The sequence below is a fragment of the Salmo trutta genome, chromosome 39 (assembly GCF_901001165.1).
Source record: "Salmo trutta chromosome 39, fSalTru1.1, whole genome shotgun sequence".
Classification (NCBI taxonomy): Eukaryota; Metazoa; Chordata; class Actinopteri; order Salmoniformes; family Salmonidae; genus Salmo; species Salmo trutta.
The window spans coordinates 9530639-9552994 of NC_042995.1; the positions used below are offsets into that span (position 1 = coordinate 9530639).

The window sequence follows — 22356 nt, forward strand, 5'->3', positions numbered from 1 at the left end:
ATTAAAGTGGCCAATGATTTGAGTCTATGTAGGCAGCAGCCTCTCTGTGTTAGTGATGGTTTTTCAGTCTCTCAGTCCCAGCTTTGATGCACCCGTACTGACCTTGCCTTCTGGATGGTAGCAGGGTTAACAGGCAGTGGCTTGGGTGGTTGTTGTCCTTGATCTTTTTGGTCGTCCTGTGACATCGGGTGCTGTAGGTGTCTTGGAGGGTAGGTAGTTTGCCCCCGGTGATGTGTTGTGCAGACCGCACCACCCGCTAGAGAGCCTTGCGGTTGAGGGTGGTGCAGTTGCCGTACCAGGCAGTGATACAGCCCAACAGGATGCTCTCAATTGTGCATCTGTAAAAGTTGGTCAGGGTTTTAGGTGACAAGCCAAATTTCTTCAACCTCCTGAGGTTGAAGAGGCGCTGTTGCAGAGGAATTTAAACTTTCCACTTTCTCCACTACTGTCCTGTCGATGTGGATAGGGGGGGTGCTCCCTCTGCTGTTTCCTGAAGTCCACGATCATCTCCTTTGTTTTGTTGACGTTGAGTGAGTTTGTTGCTCACGTTTGGTTGGATACAGTACAGCGTTGTAACAATCTCAACTGATTGGATATCACTGTCTCGTTGACGATTTAAAGCCGACAAAGACAAACTATTGGCAGCCGAGGAACTGTGTTTGAGAACAGATTAATTGAAAGATCTGGCTTAGACTTATGATAAAGAACGTGAACAAACTCTTGACCAAGTCCATATTCTACAGGAACAATTCGTTTTAGCCCAAAATATATACGATGAAGTCCACGCAAAACTAGATGAATCTGACGAGCTAGCTAAAAACAGGGGCGAGCAACTTGATGCCCTACACTCAAAGCAATAATGTTCTATTCCAAAAGCTGCAGACCAAAGACGATCAGTTAATGAACACATTTACCAAGTTGGATGACAAAACAGCGGAACTCCTTGAAGTCGCTGATTTAATGAACGATGAGAAAGCCCAGGTGAGAAAGTTGGAAAACGTGATCTCTAAGCAAAAGGAGGACATCACATCACTTAATCTCTTGCTTCGCACTCGAGACCTCTCCCTGAAAACCATGACAGATAAGTATGAGGCGGAGCAAGTGCGACACCTACGTGTTTAACCTGTCTGGGCTAGGGGGCAGTATTGAGAATTTTGGAAAAAATATGTTCCCATGTTTAACTGCCTCCTACACCAACTCAGAAGCTAGAATATGCATATTATTGTTCAGGTTTGGATAGAAAACACTCTGAATTTTCTAAAACTGTTTGAATGGTGTCTGTGAGTATAACAGAACTCCTATGGCAGGCAAAAACCTGACAAGGTTTCAAGCAGGAAGTACCCTGTCTGACGAGTCGTGCGTCTTGCATCTTTTTATTGAAAAGTAAGGATCTTAGCTGTAACGTGACAATTCCCAGGGCTCCAATAGGCTCTCAGAGCCCGCGAAAAACCTGAAGGTTTACGAGGGAGCCTCAGGTTGAAACAGATTATCGCCTTTTGTAAGTGGATGCTCAAAGGACCTTTGAATGAGGCGCGTGCATGAGTCGCTCCCGAGGAGAAATTTTATTCGGCTGTTTAGGCTCAATGCATACTCCCGGTCGGAATATTATCACTTCTCTACGACATAAATGGCATAAAAATTGGTTTTAAACAGCGGTTGACATGCTTCGAAGTACGATAATGGAATATTTAGACATTTTTGACACGCCAATGCGCCACGCGCGGGACCGTGAAGAAGCATTCTGATAGTGTCTAGAACTCACGAACAAAACGTCGCTGTTGGAACATAACGATGGATTATTTGGGACCAAACCAACATTTGTTATTGAAGTAGAAGTCCTGGCAGTGTATTCTGATGAAGAACAAGCAAGGTAAGAACATTTTTCTTATAGGAAATGTGATTTTGGTGGAGGCTGACCTGGGTGGGTATCTAAATAGCTAGCCCTGTAATGCCGGGCTATGTACTTAGATTATTTCAAAATGTGCTTCATCCGAAAAGCTATTTTAAAATCGGACATATCGAGTGCATAGAGGAGTAATGTATCTATAATTCTTAAAATAATTGTTATGCTTTTTGTGAACGTTTATCGTGAGTAATTTAGCAAACTGTTAGTAAATTCCACGGAAGTTTGCGGTGGTTATGCTTTTTCTGAACGTCACATGCTAATGTAAAAAGCTGGTTTTTGATATAAATATGAACTTGATTGAACAGACATGCATGTATTGTATAACACAATGTCCTAGGTGTGTCATCTGATGAAGATCATCAAAGGTTAGTGCTGCATTTAGCTGTGGTTTGGGTTTATGTGACATGATATGCTAGCTTGAAAAATGGGTGTCAGAATTTTTCTGGCTGGGCACTCTGCTGACATAATCTAATGTTTTGCTTTCGTTGTAAAGCCTTTTTGAAATCGGACAGTGGGGTTAGATTAACGAGATTATTGTCTTTAAATAGCTGTAAAGTAGTCATATGTTTGAGAAATTGAAGTTATAGTATTTCTAACGATTCAAAAATCGCGCCACTGGAATTTCAGTAGCTGTTACGTAGGTGGGACGAAATCGTCCCACATACCCCAGAGAGGTTAAGATAAACACCATCTCCCAGGTGGACTCTGCGATACAGCAGAATACCACCCTAGGTATCATCTGGAGGAACTCCAGAACAGTCACGCGCTATCTAACCGAGCAACCTAGCTCACAACCGGAGCTCAGGGAATGAAGGAATGTAGACGACAGGAGATTTCAGACTTCACCTCTCTTAGGGGTCCCTCAGTCTTTTCCTCTTGACCATTCGGCCCACAGTAACCTGGCGCCCCCTCGCCAACATAACCAAAGCTTGGCTTTTCGGCCCACAATTCCCCACAGGAGGGTGCAGATGCTCCCCGCGCACTTGGCACTTGACAAAATCGTCAAACTTCCGCATCTTTGACCCCGGTCCAGGAAAGCCAAACGACACTGAGACGTTCTTAGCAGACATAGAGGACACCTTGGATGGCTACCCTAATGCTACATATATCGACAGGCTTTACCTGTTGAAGCTAACGTCTAACAGACATGTGACAAGGTTCACCCGTCTACAACAGCAACACGTGCAAAACAACTACGCTAAACTTGCCACGGCTTTGAAAATAGAATTCAGCGGTTCTGAGACTCGCAAACATGATAGCTCGTTGGCTAACAATGTCAAACAAGCACGAAATAAACACTCACAAGCCTACTATCATTGTTCAGCTTACTTTGGCATGCTCACTGAAACAGGAATATTAGAGCCATTGCCTTTCAAACAACTGTTTCTGTCGAACATGTATCCCAACTTCATTGACTTCTTGGGCCCTACTGCCCACATTGCCAAAGGGCCCTTTGCCATTTTCGTCACTTCTAGAGCTTGCGAGCACAGCTAAGAGACCGGACAACTTGATTTTCGAGCTCGATCCAGATCGACTGGGTCGGCCTAGTTGCCAGGTCGGCCAGATGCGAGAATTATCTCCTCACAGTGACTTGCGCATTGACAAAGTAGATGGAGTGCCTGCCCGCAAACCAATGACACAGCGGAAAGCACGGCCATTCTTTTGCTCAACCACATTTTCAGTCGTTTCAGCCTGCCAGGAGAAACCGTTGACAGCAACAGAGGAACCCACTTTTCGGCAGCTGTAATGACCGAACTGTGGTGGCTCCTGGGAGTCAAAGCTAAACTACACACCGCGTACCACCCTAGGAGCTCTGGCAGGGTAGAAATGAGCAACCAGACAATCGTCAGAATCCTGAGGAAATATGTGGCAGCCAACCACAAAGATTGAGACCTCAAACTCCCACTGGTACTGATTGTGATCAGAGCCACACGCAACAGGTCTACGGGAATAACACCAATCGAGATGAAGGGCCGGCAAATGACACTTCCACTGCATCTCCTGTACCAACCGGGAGATGTCGCCGCAGCCACCGCCTACACGGCTCATCAACACGTGATGGATTTGCGAACTCACCTCCAAACTACCTTTGCGTACGCTCAAGGAAAGTTGGAAAGAAGTGCAGAAGGTGACAAGACCCATTTATGACAAAAAGGCCTCAGGTGTTCGAGGTCGGATTATATGTGGTACTACATATACACCAAACCCGCGGGCATTGCGGCAAAGTTCTTGCCCCACTGGACGGGGCCACACGAGATTGTGGTGTAACTGTGTCACCTGTAGCTTATCAAATCAGGAAAGGTCGACAATCCACCACGTTAGTGGGTCCACAGGAACCAAATTGTTTTATACTCCCCCATGTCAGCCAGCACCGAATAGACAGAAACCTAGCAAAGTTAGAGGTACTAAGACAATTCTTAAATGACCTCAGCTGATCCCTCCCAGGAGATCAGTATGTTGCAGGACAATATCAACAGTGACAACGAATGTACACTACCGTTCAACAGTTTGGGGTCACTTATAAATGTCCTTGTTTTTTTTAAAGAAAAGCAGTTTTTTTGTCCATTAAAATAACATCAAATTGATGATCAGAAATACAGTGTAAACATTGTTAATGTTGTCCATGACTATTGTAGCTGGAAACGGCAGATTTTTTATGGAATATCTACATAGGCTTACAGAGGCCCATCATTAGCAACCATCACTCCTGTGTTCCAATGGCACGCTGTGTTAGCTAATCCAAGTTTATCATTTTAAAAGGCGAATTGATCATTAGAAAACCCTTTTGCAATTATGTTAGCACAGCTGAAAACTGTTCTGATTAAAAAAGCATTAAAACTGGCCTTCTTTTAGACTAGTTGAGTATCTGGAGCATCAGCATTTGTGTGTTCGATTACAGGCTCAAAATGGCCAGAAACAAAGAACTTTCTTCTGAAACTCATCAGTCTATTCTTGTTCAGAGAAATGAAGGCTATTCCATGTGAGAAATTGCCAAGAAACTGAAGATCTCATACAACGCTATGTACTACTCCCTTTGACAGAACAGCATAAACTGGCTCTAACCAGAATAGAAAGAGGAGTGGGAGGTCCTGGTGCACAACTGGGCAAGAGGACAAGTACATTGGAGTGTCTCGTTTGAGAAACAGATGCCTCACAAGTCCTCAATTGGCAGCTTCATTAAATAGTACCCGCAAAACACCAGTCTCATTGTCAACAGTGAAGAGGCGACTCCAGGATGCTGGCCTTCTAGGCAGAGTTCCTCTGTCCAATGTCTGTTATTTTGCCCATCTTAATCTTTTTATTTTTATGGGCCAGTCTCAGATATGGCTCAGCATCCCGGAGTCGCCTCTTCACTGTTGACGTTGAGACTGGTCAAGTATTCATTAAATGTTTTTTTTTTTTTTTTACATGGCTAAAAGAGAAATAATATAATATATTGTTTACAGGAAACTCATTCTACAAATATAGAGTAGGTTGAGTGTAAAAAGGAATGGGAGGGAGAAGTATTTTTTTTTTTCATGGTCAAAGAAACTCAAAAGGGGTGATTATACTAATTAATACATATTTTTATCCGATTGTGCAAATAGATCCGTAAGGAAGATGGATTATTTTAAATATGCTATTGGACCAAAAACAGATCTGACTAATTAATCTATATGGGCCAAACAATGATGATCCACACTTTTTTCAAAAATATATGTAATAATCTATTGAGCTCACAAGCAACAAAATCTGTTATTATGGTGGGAGATTATAATATGGTTTTAAGTACCTCAATGGATCGTAAAGGAAATCATTCTGCAAACTATCACCCTCAAGCATTTAAGGAGATTACAAAGATCATGGATACATTAGAACTAGTGGATATATGGTGGTTGAAAAACCCTGACCTAGTGAGTTATACATGGAGGAGGCTTAATCAAGCTAGCCGTCTTGATTACTTCCTAGTCTTGTTCTTGCTGGCATCAAAAGTATCAATAGGAGACCAAATGCAATCGGACCACCATCTAATTGGCCTTCATATAGCTCTTACAGAATTTCCACGTGGACAGGGATATTGGAAATGTAATCAAAGCCTATTGGATGACAATTTGTTCTTAACTAAGACAATATAATTCATAATTGACTTTTTGTACAACGTAGGTACAGCAGATCCTCTTATTGTATGGGACACTTTCAAATGTACTTTCAGAGGCCATTCAATACAATACTCATCATTAAAAGAAGCAGTTTAGGACAAAACAGATTAGACTAATAAAGGAAATAGAGGAAGTAACAGAGCAGGTAGATGGTAATGGAAACTATTATAGAGGCACAAAATATGTTAGTGGAAAAACAAAAAGAACTGGAGGTACTTATTCAAGAACGATCAAGTGTAATGTATTACAAAAATAAAGCGAATTGGATGGAAAATGGGGGAAATGCACACAATTTTTCTTGTATCTTCAACACAGAAATTCTACCAGAAAGAATTTACAGAAACTCATTAAAATAATGGAGTTATCCATGATTCACCAAATTATATTTTGAAAGAGGAAGCAAAATATTTTAAGCAAATGTTTTCTTTTCTGTCTCCTCTATTTCCACTGTTAACTGTATGGATTTATTTTATAATAATGTAAAATTAACACATTTACAGAAAGACCGGTGTGAAGGCCAATTTACAGAAGAGGAACTTTGAGGCAATAATATCTTTTCAGTCTGGAAAAAACACCAGGGCTTGACACTATACCAGTAGAGGGATATCAGACCTTTTTGATGTACTCAAAGATCCATTATTAGCATATTTTAATTACTTTTATACAAACGGTAGACTTTCAGGTCCTCAACAAGGTCTGATTTCATTACTACTAAAACAAGACCCAGGTGGTAAGTATAAAGATCCTGTCCATTTAGAAAAACTGGAGACCTCTAACACCTCAATGATGTGATGTGAAAATCCTGTCTCAATACATAGCATAGAATAATAGAATAAAAAAGGTTATAACAGATATTGTTCATCCTGATCAGACAGGTTTTTTATATGGACGATATATTGGAGATAATATACAACAATTACTTGAAACAATTGAACATTATGAAACATTTAAGATACCAGGTCTGGTCTTCATAGCAGATTTTGAAAAGGTATTTGATAAAGTACGATTAGAATTTATATATAAATGCCTGGAATACTTTAATTTTGGTGAATCTCTTATACAATGGGTTAAAGTTATGTACAGCAACCCCAGATGTAAACAATGGTTACTTCTCAAAGTATTGAGCTTTTAAGAGGAGTAAAACAAGGCTGTTCGTTGTCTCCATATCTATTTATCATGGCCATTGAAATGCTAGCTATTAAAATTACATCCAACAAGAACATCAAGGTGTTAGAAATCCAGGGGATAAATAGAAAAGTGTCAATGTATGCTGATGACTCCAATTTTTTCTTAAATCCGCAATCTGGATCCCTGCACAGTCTCATTGAAGATCTTGATCACTTTTCTAGCAGCTCTGGATTAAAACCTAATTATGACAAGTGTACCATATTACGTATTGGATCATTAAAAAAATGTGTTGACACTACCTTGTAGTTTACCAATAAAATGGGCGAATGGTGAAGTAGACATACTTGGTATTCACATCTCAAAAAATATAAATTGATTTACCACAATTAATTTCAATAGAAAGTTAGCAAAAATAGATACGGTTCTGCAACCATGGAGAGGTAAATACTTGTCTAGTTATGGAAAAATTACATTGATTAACTCTTTGGTCCATCACAGTTTACTTACTTACTAATAGCATTGCCTACTCCAGATGATTTGTTTTTAAAATCATATGAGCAAAAAAACATTTCATTTTATTTGGAATGCTAAGCCAGACACAATTAAATGTGCCTATTTATATAATGAATATGAGTTTGGGGGGCTACAATTATTAAATATTAAAGCTTTAAACCTCTCACTAAAAGCTTCACTCATACATAAGTTATACTTAAACCCAAAATGGTTGTCCAGTAGATTAAGCAAAGCTCATCCTTTGTTCAAAAATTGCTTTTTTGCCTTCATACAGATTACAACTTCTCATTTCCGACTAATTGAAAATGAAATTTTGTTTAAAGTATCACCCTTTCTTTAAACAAGCCATACAAAGCTGGTTACAATTTCAATTTATCCTCCAGAAAAGATAGAACAAATGTAATGGTTAAACTCAAATATATTGATTAATAAAAAACATTCTTTATGGATTTAAAAAAAACTTGTTTTATATTTATTAATGATATTATGAATAGAAAGTGAGGAGTTATATCACATATGCAGTTGTCGAAAATATATGGGAATATCTTCTCAATCCAAATTTACAACCAACTGATTGCAGCACTACCACAAAAATGGAGGAGGCAAGTGGAAAAGGGAGAAAGTAGGGAACTTGTTTGTCTGCCATATATTAAAGATACAAATTGGCTGAAAGGAATTGGTATAAATAGAAAAATATCATCTGAGGACAAAAATGTTGACAGCTGCGCCATACAGGTTGCAAAATAAATGGGAGGAAATGTTCGATGTACCAATTCCATGGCACATGGTTTATGAACTGGTACAAAAAACTACAGTTGACTCAACACTTAGTTTTTCAATTTAAATTATTATATAAAAGTATTGCCACAAACAGAATGCTATATATATATGGGGAATACAACAATCTCAGCTCTGTAGATTTTATTGCGAAGAGACAGAATCAATAGATCACTTATTCTGGTATTGCCCCTATGTAGCTTGTTTCTAGTGACAGGTTCAGGAATGGTTAAAAAACCACAACATGCACTTAAAATTAACCTTACAAATAGCAGTGTTGGGCGATCTGGAAAGCCATAGGCAATCAATAAATAATACAATAATACTCATAGGAAAGGTTTTCATCTTTAGCTCACAATCTGTGGATAATATACGATTTAAAAAGATTCAAACATTTTGTAAAACATCACAGCACAATTGATAAATATATGGCACATGGAAACCAAGGGCAGTCTATGGTGAGAGTGGCTGAGGGTTGGTTTTAAAGAGTTTGTTTGGTAATGTATTGTTGTTATATATAAAAGTAGCATGTATGTTAAATACATTTTCCCAAATCATTTAAAAATCTATGTATATGTAGCAAAAATGCTGTAAAAAAAAAAGCAGACAAATAGGGGTTAAAAAATAAAGAATTATAGAAATTACTCAAATATGGCTGACTGAGAGGATAAAAACCAAAAAATTGCAATTAAACATTGTTTTTATTCAAATAAATTATAGCCATAGCTCTTGTTTTCCTCATCTTCAGGTTCACCCTCTCAAACTGAACAGGACATCAGTAGGCTTAGTCCACGCACACAGATATTTTGTATTTCTGCAGCCTCGCCTCCTGAAGTGCCATCGTACACAAAAAACTGGAAAGAAAGTAAATTTTCTTATAAATATAACTTTGCACTGTTTGTCTCCGAGCATGGTCTTGGTATAGCCTAGGCCTATAGTATAGTCTATGGATCATGTTGGAAGAGAGAAGAAACCTCTGGGAGGAGGGCCGGAGGGATCCACCCCAACGACACTAACCACAGTCCTATCTCACACACCTCTCCGCTCACGCTGCTCTGAACAGGCAGGGCCATGACAATACCAGTAAAAAGAACAGACTTAGGTCCTCTGAGAAATAGACTGATTGTTTATCTTATAGGGGGTGAGTGGTGACTCTGCCTAGTTGGAAGGTATAAATATGTCATTGTGTGACTTGTATGTTGTATTTACAGCTGACGTGTCCAGTAGGTTGAATAAATCTGGTTTGTGCTTTTACTAGTTGTCCATCTGAGTTTCTCCTCTGTTTGTTCAGAACTTAACAGTCCTTTTATTGAGACTACACTTGGCACACTTGATATTGCACACCCAGCAGAGAATCAGGAAGGAGGGGCATCATGAGATATAATAGGCAACTAATTCTCAAACCCTGAGCAATGTGACATTTGATTGATTGCAAATTACATGACACTCCCTGAACTAAATGTAAAAATACTAAACCCTCCCCTTGACTGAAATCTAAAAAGAATGACACTCCCTCATTTTCCTCCAGGTAACAATTATGTAAATTTCACCTCTCCCTAAGCGACGGTTGTTTAATGATATACATACTTTGAAACTACTACATATGTTTATTAAATTGTCTTTTAAAACTAGATGTATTATTTTTGTCCTTGATGATGAAGAATGTATTTGGATAACTGCATGGAACTTGATTGATCCGCTAATGAAAAATAAATATTCTACATTCTACTGCTCAGCCTATGGGTTATCTATACAGAAAATGTGTTTGTTTAATTGATAGCATGCTAAATAATTTAAATGTCTATGTATCTACTCAATACATGTCACTACACCTCTACATGCCAATTAGCTAGCCCCCAGTATGTTCTACAATGCATACAAATAATGTTTTGCACTATAAAGGACATTTTTTATATTTAAATAAATGTGAAATAAAACTAATGTATTTGTAATTTAAAAAAATAATTTTAGTGTTTTCAATGGTGCCAAAGTCCAGGGACAATATTACTACCACAATTCAAGTATGATCCACTTACTATTGGGGAATGGAACCAGAGAGGAAGCTTGCGTTACCCTTTCCATGCCTCCATTGTTCAGAGTGAAAGAGCTGTGAACTCACCTGTGTTGATCCACATCTACCACAACCTTTCCTATTGTGTTAGTAAGCACCACAGCATTTTAGGAAGCCATTGTTCAAAATGTGTTCATACACACAGTAACAATGGGAGGGGGTGTGGCATGAACAGGGGAGGACCAGGAGGTTGAGCTCAGACTTCTATTTCGGACTGGGATCCTATCCAGAGTTGACAGATTGACAGTGAGGACAAACCCAACCTGCCTCTCTCCTTCCACACTGAGTATAAACCTACAGTCACTGGGTCCTGATTGTGACAGTGGAGCCCAGTTTGCACTGCAGGATCGAAAGTTGGTATCAGTGAAACTGGAAGACTGCAGTCAAACAATGGAGCTGAATGTCATCATTAAAGATGAAGAGGAGGAGAACATTGGGAAATCTTTCATTCATGGTAAAACCAGGTTCTAGCTTTAAATGCTATTCATGAATTAAACCTCTAAGTTATGACCCAGTCTATTGCTATGTTGAATTATGACATTACACATCCATGAAGAACTTCCAACTGCACAAATGTAGTTATGAAAGTTCAATCAGTAAGGCTGGTCTGAATGGTTCGTCACTTCATTCATCTAGTAAACTCTATGGTGCAGTTCCGCTGACACAGATTAAGCCTAATCCTAGAATAAATTCCACTTTTAATTTGTACTAACTGAAATGGCTTTTCTCAGACATGGTTTAAAATAGTCTCAGACTTGTCCTAGTCTAGATTTAAAGTCAGGATTATTTAATCTAGATCTAACTAGTGTGGACCCATGAGGGCCTTCAGAGAAGGCTAAGGCTTGATAAAAATGTATATATTTTTAAAAATATAATTACGTTTTAATTTGTATTTCGTTTTAACAATAATTGTATTCATTTTCTGATTTCATCTCTTCAGTTGTTGTTGGAAAGAGAAGGGTTAACACTGAAGAGAAAAAAAATATCCAATCAGGATTTTCTTTGGTGGTCTCTGGGTAGAAAAATCTAGCTAGCTCAGCCAGCCATAAGCAAGAGTCTTTGGTAACAGCATATATAGATTGTGTCTGAAAGTGGGCGTGTTGACTGAAGTGGGAGGATCAACAGAGGTGGGTGTATGGAAAGTGAATCAGCTAATTTGAGAATATTTGTTGCCACTCAAGACCGTTTTGTGTGGCTGATTTGATTGTTGCACAACCAGTTGATTGTTTGACAACTAGCATTTTATCTAAGCAAAACCCTAACCTTTTTCCTAACCTTAACCTCATTATCCTAACCTGCCACATTAATTATCCTAACCATTTTCCTAATCTTAACTTCATTCTCCAAACCGGCCATGTGAATTATCCCAACCTGCTAGGTTAATTATCCCAACCTGCCAGGTTAGTTCTCTTAACCTGCTATGTAAACATTACGCTGATCAGCATGTACCTGGGTATGGTTGGTCTGACCAATAATGGAGTGCTGATGTTAAAATTCCACCTTTCCAGAAACAAGTCTCTCACCGTTGTCGCTTGTTATAGACCCCCTTCAGCCCCCAGCTGTGCCCTGGACACCATATGTGAATTGATTACCCCTCATCTATCTTCAGAGTTCGTACTGTTAGGTGATCTCAACTGGGACATGCTTAACACCCCGGCCGTCCTACAATCTAAGCTAGATGCCCTCAATCTCACACAAATGATCAAGGAACCTACCAGGTGCAACTCTAAATCCGTAACCATGGGCACCCTCTTAGGTATCATCCTGACCAATTTGCCCTCTAAATACACCTCTGCTGTCTTCAACCTGGGTCTCAGCGATCATTTCCTCATTGCCTGCGTGCGTAATGGGTCCGCGGTTAAACAACCACCTCTCATCACTTCCTATTGCTTCCACTAGATGTCCCCAGTCTTTACAAAGTGATTTGAGCCTTCTACTGTGAAAACTGACTGAATGAGACGCTGTGGAAAGTGGTCACATGAGGAGGGCCATCACCATTATGATGCCGGCACCCCTGGCTACCCTCCCCTTTCGAAACGTTTTGAAAGACAATGCAATCGTCCCCCTTGAATCTTATTGGAGCTCTGGTTGAAAAAGGCCCTAAAGATTTATGTTATACAACGTTTGACATGTTTGAGCGAACCTACATTTAAAAAAAAAAATGCATTTTTTCGAAAGAGGTGTCCCGCGCACGATGGAACTTTTGGTGCAGCCTTCAGAACGCGCTAACAAGAACAAGCTATTGGAACATAAAGGATTCACTTTTTCGAACGAAAATACATTTGTTGTGGTCCTGGGATATCTAGAAGTGCTTTCTGATGAAGACAATCAAAGGTAAGGGATTATTGATGTAACAGCCAGTGGAATCCTGTGGCGCGTTATTTAAATACCTTAGAAATGCTATTACTTCAATTTCTCAAACATATGACTATTTCACACCATTTTAAAGACAAGACTCTCGTTAATCTAACCACACTGTCCAATTTCAAAAAGGCTTTACAACGAAAGCAAAACATTAGATTATGTCAGCAGAGTACCCAGCCAGAAATAATCAGACACCCATTTTTCAAGCTAGCATATAATGTCACATAAACCCAAAACACAGCTAAATGCAGCACTAACCTTTGATGATATTCATCAGATGACAACCCTAGGACATTATGTTATACAATACATGCATGTTTTGTTCAATCAAGTTCATATTTATATCAAAAACCAGCTTTTTACATTAGCATGTGACGTTCAGAACTAGCATACCCCCCGCAAACTTCCGGTGAATTTACTAAATTACTCACGATAAACGTTCACAAAAAACATAACTATTATTTTAAGAATTATAGATACAGAACTCCTCTATGCACTCGATATGTCCGATTTTAAAATAGCTTTTCGGTGAAAGCACATTTTGCAATATTCTAAGTAGATAGCCCGGCATCACAGGGCTAGCTATTTAGACACCCACCAAGTTTGGCACTCACCAAAGTCAGATTTACTATAAGAAAAATTTGATTACCTTTGCTGTTCTTCGTCAGAATGCACTCCCAGGACTTCTACTTCAATAACAAATGTTGGTTTGGTTCAAAATAATCCATAGTTATGTTCAAATATCCTCTGTTTTGTTCGTGCGTTCAAGACACTATCCGAATGGTAAAGAAGGGTGATGCGCACGACGCATTTCGTGACAAAAAAATTCTAAATATTCCATTACCGTACTTCGAAGCATGTCAACCGCTGTTTAAAATCAATTTTTATGCCATTTTCCTCGTAAAAAAGCGATAATATTCCGACCGGGAAAGCGTGTTTAGGTTCAAAGAGAGAGAAAATAAAAACATGGGGTCGACTCGTGCACACGCCTCCGTCCCATTGTCCTCTGATAGAGCACTTACCAAAAGCGCTAATGTTTTTCAGCCAGTGGCTGGAATTACATCATTCAGCTTTTTCCCACCTTCTGAGAGCCTATGGGAGCCGTAGGAAGTGTCACGTTACAGCAATGATCCTCAGTTTTCATTAAAGAGAGCCAAGAAGAACAAGAACTTGTCAGACAGGTCACTTCCTGTAAGGAATCTTCTCAGGTTTTTGCCTGCCATATGAGTTCTGTTATACTCACAGACACCATTCAAACAGTTTTAGAAACTTTAGGGTGTTTTCTATCCAAAGCCAATAATTATATGCATATTCTAGTTTCTGGGCAGTAGTAATAACCAGATTAAATCGGGTACGTGTTTTATCCGGCCGTGCAAATACTGCCCCCTACCCCCAACAGGTTAAAAAATTTAAAGGCAATGCTACCAAATACTAATTGAGTGTATGTAAGCTTCTGACCCACTAGGAATGTGATGAAAGAAATAAAATCTGAAATAAATTATTCTCTCTGCTATTATTCTGACGTTTCACATTTTTTAAATAAAGTGGTGATCCTAACTGAACTAATTTTTACTAGGATTAAATGTCAGAAATTGTGAAAAACTGAGTTTAATTGTATTTGGCCAAGGTGTATGTAAAACTTCCAACTTCATCTGTAGTCTACCTGACCCTGGCAAATGGTTTCTGGAACGAAGACTGCAAAACTGAGAGGTGCTGGAGGATCCGGCTCAAATTAAGCACCGCCCTTCTCATATAATGAGGTAGGGCCATCCCAAGGATCCCTGAATGCATGGACGATTGCACCAAAGATAGGCCACAACCAGTCGTTTCCGATGGGGAACAGATGAGTCATAGCGGGCAAAGCCAAGCACCAGCTACCGAGATCCAATTGCCTCGTTCTAGCACACATCTGCATATTTCTGTTAGCCACCGCCTCCTCTGTGAAGCACTTGTGTGCAATAACTCAATTCGCCTTTACATTCCTTCTAAACAACGCAATTAAAAAAAAAACCTTTGCAAAAGTTAAAGTCTACAAAACTTAGTCCACTCTGTTCATAACAGATTTTAGTTTTGGGAACAGAACTATATTAAGATCAGATGTTTCATTGATTAGAACATTTGTAGAATGTCGGCAAAAATCCATCTCGTTCCATCTTCTCCCACTTCCAGCCATCGGGCTTCCTCTCTCTACCATATTTGGCAGTGAGTGGAAACGCTAAGCGCATGCTTCACATTTATACATCCGGTGAAATATCTGTCTCATTGTTCTGTGGTTGCACTGTGGTAGTGGGGGAACAGGAAGTTCCAGGCTGGCACACATCATTCTTCAGAATAAAGAAAGCGCAAGAATTGTGATGTTAAGAAGATAACCTTTTGTGTCTGTTTCTATTTATTAATACAGGTATGGAATAGCAGGTTTAAACCTCCTAATATCAAAAGAACATGTCATTCCATGCTAGGTAACAAATCTATTAAGGTATTGTCACGTTTGATAAAGGGTTGATGTGTTATTTTTGTGTCAAACCAAGTGAAGAACGTGATAACTATTTTACAAGCCACATAGCTAGAGACTTTGGGATTGTCTGAGTGGATGTACATAATTTTCTCAATGTCATTTCATAAATAATCCATTTATTTGAGATTTCTGAGTTCGTTTTGCATGTTATTGGTTTTGTGTAAAATTCACAAGCTGGGAAAACTGCGGCGCCCACTCTGTCTGCGTCAAAGAGAGACAATTTTATGTAGTAATATTCAGACTCATTCAGTTTCTATCTTTGTCTATAAATGTTAATATGATGTGAACGGGAAATACAATTGGTTTTTGATTGACATAATACAGTGAAGACAAGGTTATTCAGGAAAATAGTACATAGTGCTGCCTAAAACATACTACAACCTTGTACTAAATGGTTTTTGAGTCATTTATTAATTTATGTAAATCCAAGAAATCTACTATAGGTTAAGATTAGTTACGTTGTGTAGCGTGTACTTTGTCTAATTTGAATAAATTCATGTTTTGTTGTCAATGCTTACCTACCTGATCTATTGACATGAGATGGACAGGAGCACACTGCAGCTGAGTACCGGCACTTCAATTTTCTACTGCTTGAGCACATGTTCTTATAGAATATTACCTCAACAGTATTGTGGAGCTCCTGCATCTAAATATTAACAGTACCACCCCCAAAATGAGTATCGACAACTATTTCAGTCCAAGTCAAGCACTGATTTAGATAATTGAACAAGAAAAAATATAATATATTGTAATAGAGAATAAAGAACGTGCCAGAACAGTCAAGACAATAACTTTTTGTGTCTGTTATTCATTGTTACTACAGGACGACTAGAAGTAAATCTGAGGCCGGTAACATCAATAGTGAAGACAAACCCAGCCTGCCTCTCTCCTTCCACACTGAGTCCAAACCTACAGTCACTGGGTCCTGATTGTGACAGTGGAGCCCAGTTTGCACTGCAGGATTCAGAGATGGCATCAGTGAAGCTGGAAGACTGCAGTCAAACACTGGAGCTGAATGTCAACATTAAAGATGAAGAAGAGGAGGAGGAGAAGATTGGGACATCTGTTTCTCATGGTAAGAGCAGGTTGTATCTGACGAAGTTTGCTGTTCATTCCAACTTCCCACTGTGCATGAACAGTTGCAGTAGAACTGTTTCATGATGAACTGTTTCAATGAGAAGGTAGATGTTATTTTATGGTACTGAGGCTTGCATACCAGTATTGCCAGCATTTGCTTTATTCACTGGGTTATCTGGAGTGATCAGAGAGTAGACTAAAGAAGTGAAGTAGACAAACTGCCAGTGTTTTACAGTTCTATGAAATTACTCTTCTTTTTTTTAACCTTTTTTTAATCTAGGCAAGTCAGTTAAGAACAAATTATTATTTACATTGACGGCCTACCCCCGGCCAAACCCGGACGATGCTGGGCCAATTGTGCGCCGCCCTATGGGACTCCCAATCACGGCCGGATGTGATACAGCCTGGTTACAAACCCTTGTCATAGTGAGTGGAGGATGATATGGCTCATAATGTTCACGACTTTTACCCACTTTTAGAATAGTTTTATTCCCTTCTGTATTGTACAGCCTACTGATATGAATACGTATGTCACCCGGTACAGCCAGAAGAGGACTGGCCACCCCTTTGAGCCTGGTTCCTCTCTATGTTTCTTCCAAGGTTCCTGCTTGCTAGGGAGTTTTTCGTGGCCACTTTGCTTCTACACCTGCATTGCTTGCTCTTTGGGGATTGAGGCTGGGTTTCTGTAAAGCACTTTGTGACAACTTCTGATGTAATAATGGCTACATAAAATACATGTGATTGACATGTATATCACACCAACTGTATGTTTCTTCTGATGTTGTTCACACAGGAGACTATGTTGAGACATCCTCTACATCCAGAGTGCAACAGCAGGAAGATCACAGAGCTAAGAGGTCTCACCCCTGCCCACATTGTGAGGAGATTTTCCCATTTCTATCAAAGCTAAAAATACACCTCAAAATACACCCAAGAGAGAATCGGTATTCCTATACTGACGGTGGGAAGAATTTCACCACATCCAAGGCTCTGACAGTTCATCAGAGAGTGCACACGAGAGAGAAGACTTACTCCTGCTCTGACTGTGTAAAATGCTTCACAACATCAACTTGGCTAAAAGTTCATCAGAGAACACACACAGGAGAGAAGCCTTACTTCTGCTCTGCCTGTGGGGCGAGTTTCTCTCTAATGTGCATCTTAAAACGACATGAACGTATACACACAGAGAAGCTTTACTCCTGCTCTGACTGTGCGGCGAGTTTCTCTCTACTGTGCAAATTAAAACGACATGAATGCATACACACAGGAGAGAAGCCTTACTCCTGCTCTGACTGTGGAAAGAGTTTCTCTCGACTGGGCCACTTAAAAACACATGAACAAAAACATACAGGAGAGAAGCCTTACTCCTGCTCTGACTGTGGAAAGAGTTTCTCTCTACTGGGCCACTTAAAAATACACCAACATATACATACTGGAGAGAAGCCTTACTCCTGCTCTGACTGTGGAAAGAGTTTCTCTCGACCGGGCCACTTAAAAACACATGAACAAAAACATACAGGAGAGAAGCCTTACTCCTGCTCTGACTGTGGAAAATGCTTCACAACATCAACTGAGCTAAAAATTCATCAAAGAACACACACAGGAGAGAAGCCGTACTCCTGCTCTGAGTGTGTAAAATGCTTCCCAACATCAACTAGGCTAAAAGTTCATCAGAGAACACACACAGGAGAGAAGCCTTACATCTGCTCTGACTGTGCGGCGAGTTTCTCTCTACTGTGTAACTTAAAACGACATGAAAGTATACACACAGGAGAGAAGCCTTACTCCTGTTCTGACTGTGCGGCGAGTTTCTCTCTACTGTGTAACTTAAAACGACATGAACGTATACACACAGGAGAGAAGCCTTATCACTGCACTGACTGTAAGAAGAGGTTCTACAGATTGGTCCATTTAAAAAGACACCAATGTATACATAAAGGAGAGAAGCCTCATTTCTCTAAGACCAGCTAATATTAGACACTCCACTTAAGTATCATGTTATTAAATAATTGGCAGTGAAGAAAGTGTAAAACACTATTGTAACCCTATAGTTTCTCACTGTGAGAGAACTGTGCCGAGGAAAGGGAGCGTTATAGCATGTTAGCCTCTCTTTACTTTACTGATCAGTGTGCACCTTGTCAGTTTTGTTAATCTCAATAACTTTACATTCGAAACTAACTTAGGGTTGAATATCCTCTGTGAGACGTCTCACAATGGAGTCTGATGGTTGACTGGGTGGTACTGCTTCCCTCTGCAGTTTTCTGTGGGAATGAGCTGGTAGACACAACATACTCTGAGTGTACAAAACATTAAGGACACCATGACATAGACTGACCAGGTGAATCCAGGTGAAAAGCTATGATCCTTAATGATGTATTTGTGGTGTATTTATTATGGATCCCCATTTGCTTTCATCAAAAAACAAGAAACTGCGGTTGCAGTGGGCTAAGGAATGAAAAGACTGGACACTGGAAAATTGGAAATATATTGCCTGGTCTGATGAATCCTGGTTCCTGCTGTTTCACGCTGATGGGAGGACTAGGTATGGAGGAAACCACGAGTACATGCATCCAGTGGTGGAAAAATAACCTGTCATATTTAAGTAAAAGTAATGATACCTTAATAGAATTACTCAAGTGAAAGTCACCCATTAAAATACTACTTGAGTAAAAGTATTTGGTTGTAAATATACTTAAGTATCAAAAGTAAAAGTATGAATAATTTCAAATTCTTTAAATTAAGCAGACCAGATTGCACAATTGTCTTTTTTTAATTTTATATTACGGATACCCAGGGGCACATTCCAACACATAATTTACAAACGGAGCATTTGTGTTTAGTGAGTCCGCCAGATCAGAGGCAGTAGGGATGACCAGGGATGTTATCTTGAGAAGTGTGTGAATTGGACCACTTTCTGTCACGCTAATCATAAAAAATGTACGGAGTACTTTTGGGTGTCAGGGAAAATGTATGAAGTAAAAAATATTTTATTTTCTTTAGGAATGTAGTGAAATAAAAGTAGAAGTTGTCAACAATATAAATAGTAAAGTACAGATACCCCCAAAAACGACTTAAGTAGTTCTTCAAAAAAAATTACTTCATTACTTTACACCACTGTATGCATCCATGCCGTGTGTAGGCATTGCAGGCTGGTGGTGTGATGGCGTGGGGTGTTTTCAGGGCCCACATTGGGCCCCTTGATAAAAGATGAACAATGTTTGAATGCTGCAGGATGTCTAAACATCATTGCCAATCAGGAGCATCCCTTCATGGCAGCAGTGTATCCATCTGCAAATAGATTTTTTCAGCAGGATTATGCCCCATGCCACAAGGCTTGTCCAGGAATGGTTCCATGGAAACCGTGACAGTGAATTCAGCTTACTGCAGTGGCCTGCCGAGTCACCAGATCTCAATCCAATTGTGCATCTGTGGGAAGAGATGGAACAAGCTATTCGGAGTAAATCCACTCCCAGCCAACTTGACACAATTGTAGGAAGCATTGGAGTCAACATGGACCAGCATCCCTGTGGAACACTCTCAACACCTTGGACAGTCCATGTCGTGATGAATTGAGGATGTTCTGAGGATAAAGGGGGGTGCAACTCAATATTAGGAAGGTGTTCCTAGTGTTTTGTACACAGTGTATATCAGATAAAGATGGTGTGATGATCAGTTTTTAGCATTAGTTTGGGTGGATTATTTTATATTACTAAACTTTTGTTTAATGATAAATGTAGAGCTTGTATGTATATCATGCACTTTTTGAAATCTGTCATTGTGCCCTTGAGCAAGGCAATTAACCCTTATTTGTCCAGTAAGTCGCTCTTATCCAGAGATCTGCTAAATTACACAAATGTAATGAAAAATGTTTGTACATGAATTCATGCTCGGCAACCTCTCTTGTGTATAATTAAATGAAATAAACAGTTTGAAGTGAAATACTGTATATACAATACACAACATTACTGCTTTGTTGACCCTGTCCCTCTGGCCAGGGTAATAGTAAGCTGGATTTTGCAGCTGCTGTTGTTAGTAGCCTACAGTTTCCATACAATACAGCATGTCAGATCACAAATGATTAGGTGTATAGGCTTCTACATTTTTGAAAGAGTTTTTGCTTGTGTCTCTTAACTTTTCCTTGTGGTAAAAATGTGGGTAAAACAAAGTGTGAATTAAAAGTGTGAATCTCGGAGCTTCGTAGCACCATTAGGTTCAGGAAATCCACTTTTTGGAAGCGAACCACTCGATTTCGTCCCTACGTTATATTGGCATCGAACATGTCACCCTCCCTAGGAGAGGGGGTGACACTGACAATTTATTAAAACGAGAGGCTGCCTGGATCTTTCATTTAAAGACCCTTGCTCCCTTCGGTCTCAACGTAGACTTTGATCTGAAGCCATTCTTGTGATTGTGCTATTCATTGTAAATGTTTGTAGGCCTATGTAGCAAAATTGTATCTATGATCGTATGCTCTCATTCATGTTTTTAGCATGTTATTTTTATATCTGAGAATTAACCAATGATATCGGCACACCCGGGCATGATTACAGACACCTGTGTGTGTCCTTTGACACTATATAAACTAGTGACCCAGAGTGTTTGTCATTACACCCTGATGAAGACAGCTTGTCTGTGGAAACGTTGTATATTAGGTAATTAAATGATTGCATCTGAGCTTCTAAAGTGTGGGTCTCTCCTTTCCTTTTTCGAGTGTTCTACTCTGCTAGCCAGCACCTCGCCTAAACAGGTGTGTGCTTCTATCGCCTCCAGGTCTCTGTAAGTCATTGATATAATATGTCTCTGTCTGTTTATAAGTCATGGATATAATATGTCTCTCTCTGTTTATAAGTCATGGATATAATATGTCTCTGTCTGTAAGTCATTGATATAATATGTCTCTGTCTGTTTATAAGTCATGGATATAATATATCTCTCTCTGTTTATAAGTCATGGATATAATATGTCTCTGTCTGTAAGTCATGGATATAATATGTCTCTGTCTGTTTATAAGTCATGGATATAATATGTCTCTGTCTGTTTGTAAGTCATGGATATAATATGTCTCTGTAAGTCATGGATATAATATGTCTCTCTCTGTTTATAAGTCATGGATATAATATGTCTCTGTCTGTTTGTAAGTCATGGATATAATATGTCTCTCTGTAAGTCATGGATATAATATGTCTCTGTTTATAAGTCATGGATATAATATGTCTCTCTCTGTCTAAGTCATGGATATAATATGTCTCTCTCTGTTTGTAAGTCATGGATATAATATTTTCTCTCTCTGTTTGTAAGTCATGGATATAATATGTCTCTCTCTGTAAGTCATAGATATAATATGTCTCTGTTTATAAGTCATGGATATAATATGTCTCTCTCTGTTTGTAAGTCATGGATATAATATGTCTCTCTCTGTAAGTCATGGATATAATATGTCTCTCTCTGTAAGTCATGGATATAATATGTCTCTCTGTAAGTCATGGATACAATATGTCTCTGTTTGTAAGTCATGGATATAATATGTCTCTGTCTATAAGTCATAGATATATGTCTCTTTCTGTTTATAAGTCATGGATATAATGTCTCTTTCTGTTTATAAGTTATAGATATAATATGTCTCTCTCTGTTTATAAGTCATGGATCTAATATATCTCTCTCTGTTTATAAGTCATAGATATAATATGTCTCTCTCTGTTTATAAGTCATGGATATAATATGTCTCTCTCTGTTTGTAAGTCATAGATATAATATGTTTCTGTTTGTAACAACAATTCTTCTCTATCACCTCTCTTAAGTGGCTGTCCAACTTCTAAGCCCTGGAACATTTTTACATTTTAGTCATTTAGCAGATGCTCTTATCCAG

General features: G+C 39.2%; 1 protein-coding gene across 1 annotated transcript; it reads left to right on the forward strand.

Moving 5' to 3' along the window:
* Positions 1–900: 900 nt before the first annotated feature.
* LOC115179238 (zinc finger protein OZF-like) lies at positions 901–20438 on the forward strand. Its single transcript, XM_029740628.1, has 3 exons — positions 901–1101; positions 16461–16488; positions 17284–20438. Exons 1-3 carry the CDS (start codon positions 901–903, stop codon positions 18459–18461), a joined length of 1407 nt encoding a protein of 468 aa, XP_029596488.1. The 3' UTR covers positions 18462–20438.
* Positions 20439–22356: the final 1918 nt, after the last annotated feature.

Bases quoted from the DNA above. Each gene is read 5' to 3' on its own strand.
- LOC115179238 (XM_029740628.1), top strand. From the start codon at position 901: ATGAACACATTTACCAAGTTGGATGACAAAACAGCGGAACTCCTTGAA. The intron at 1,102-16,460 runs GTGCGACACCTA...GAAGAGGAGGAG, and splicing joins ATAAGTATGAGGCGGAGCAA to GAGAAGATTGGGACATCTGT. The intron at 16,489-17,283 runs GTAAGAGCAGGT...TTGTTCACACAG, and splicing joins TGGGACATCTGTTTCTCATG to GAGACTATGTTGAGACATCC.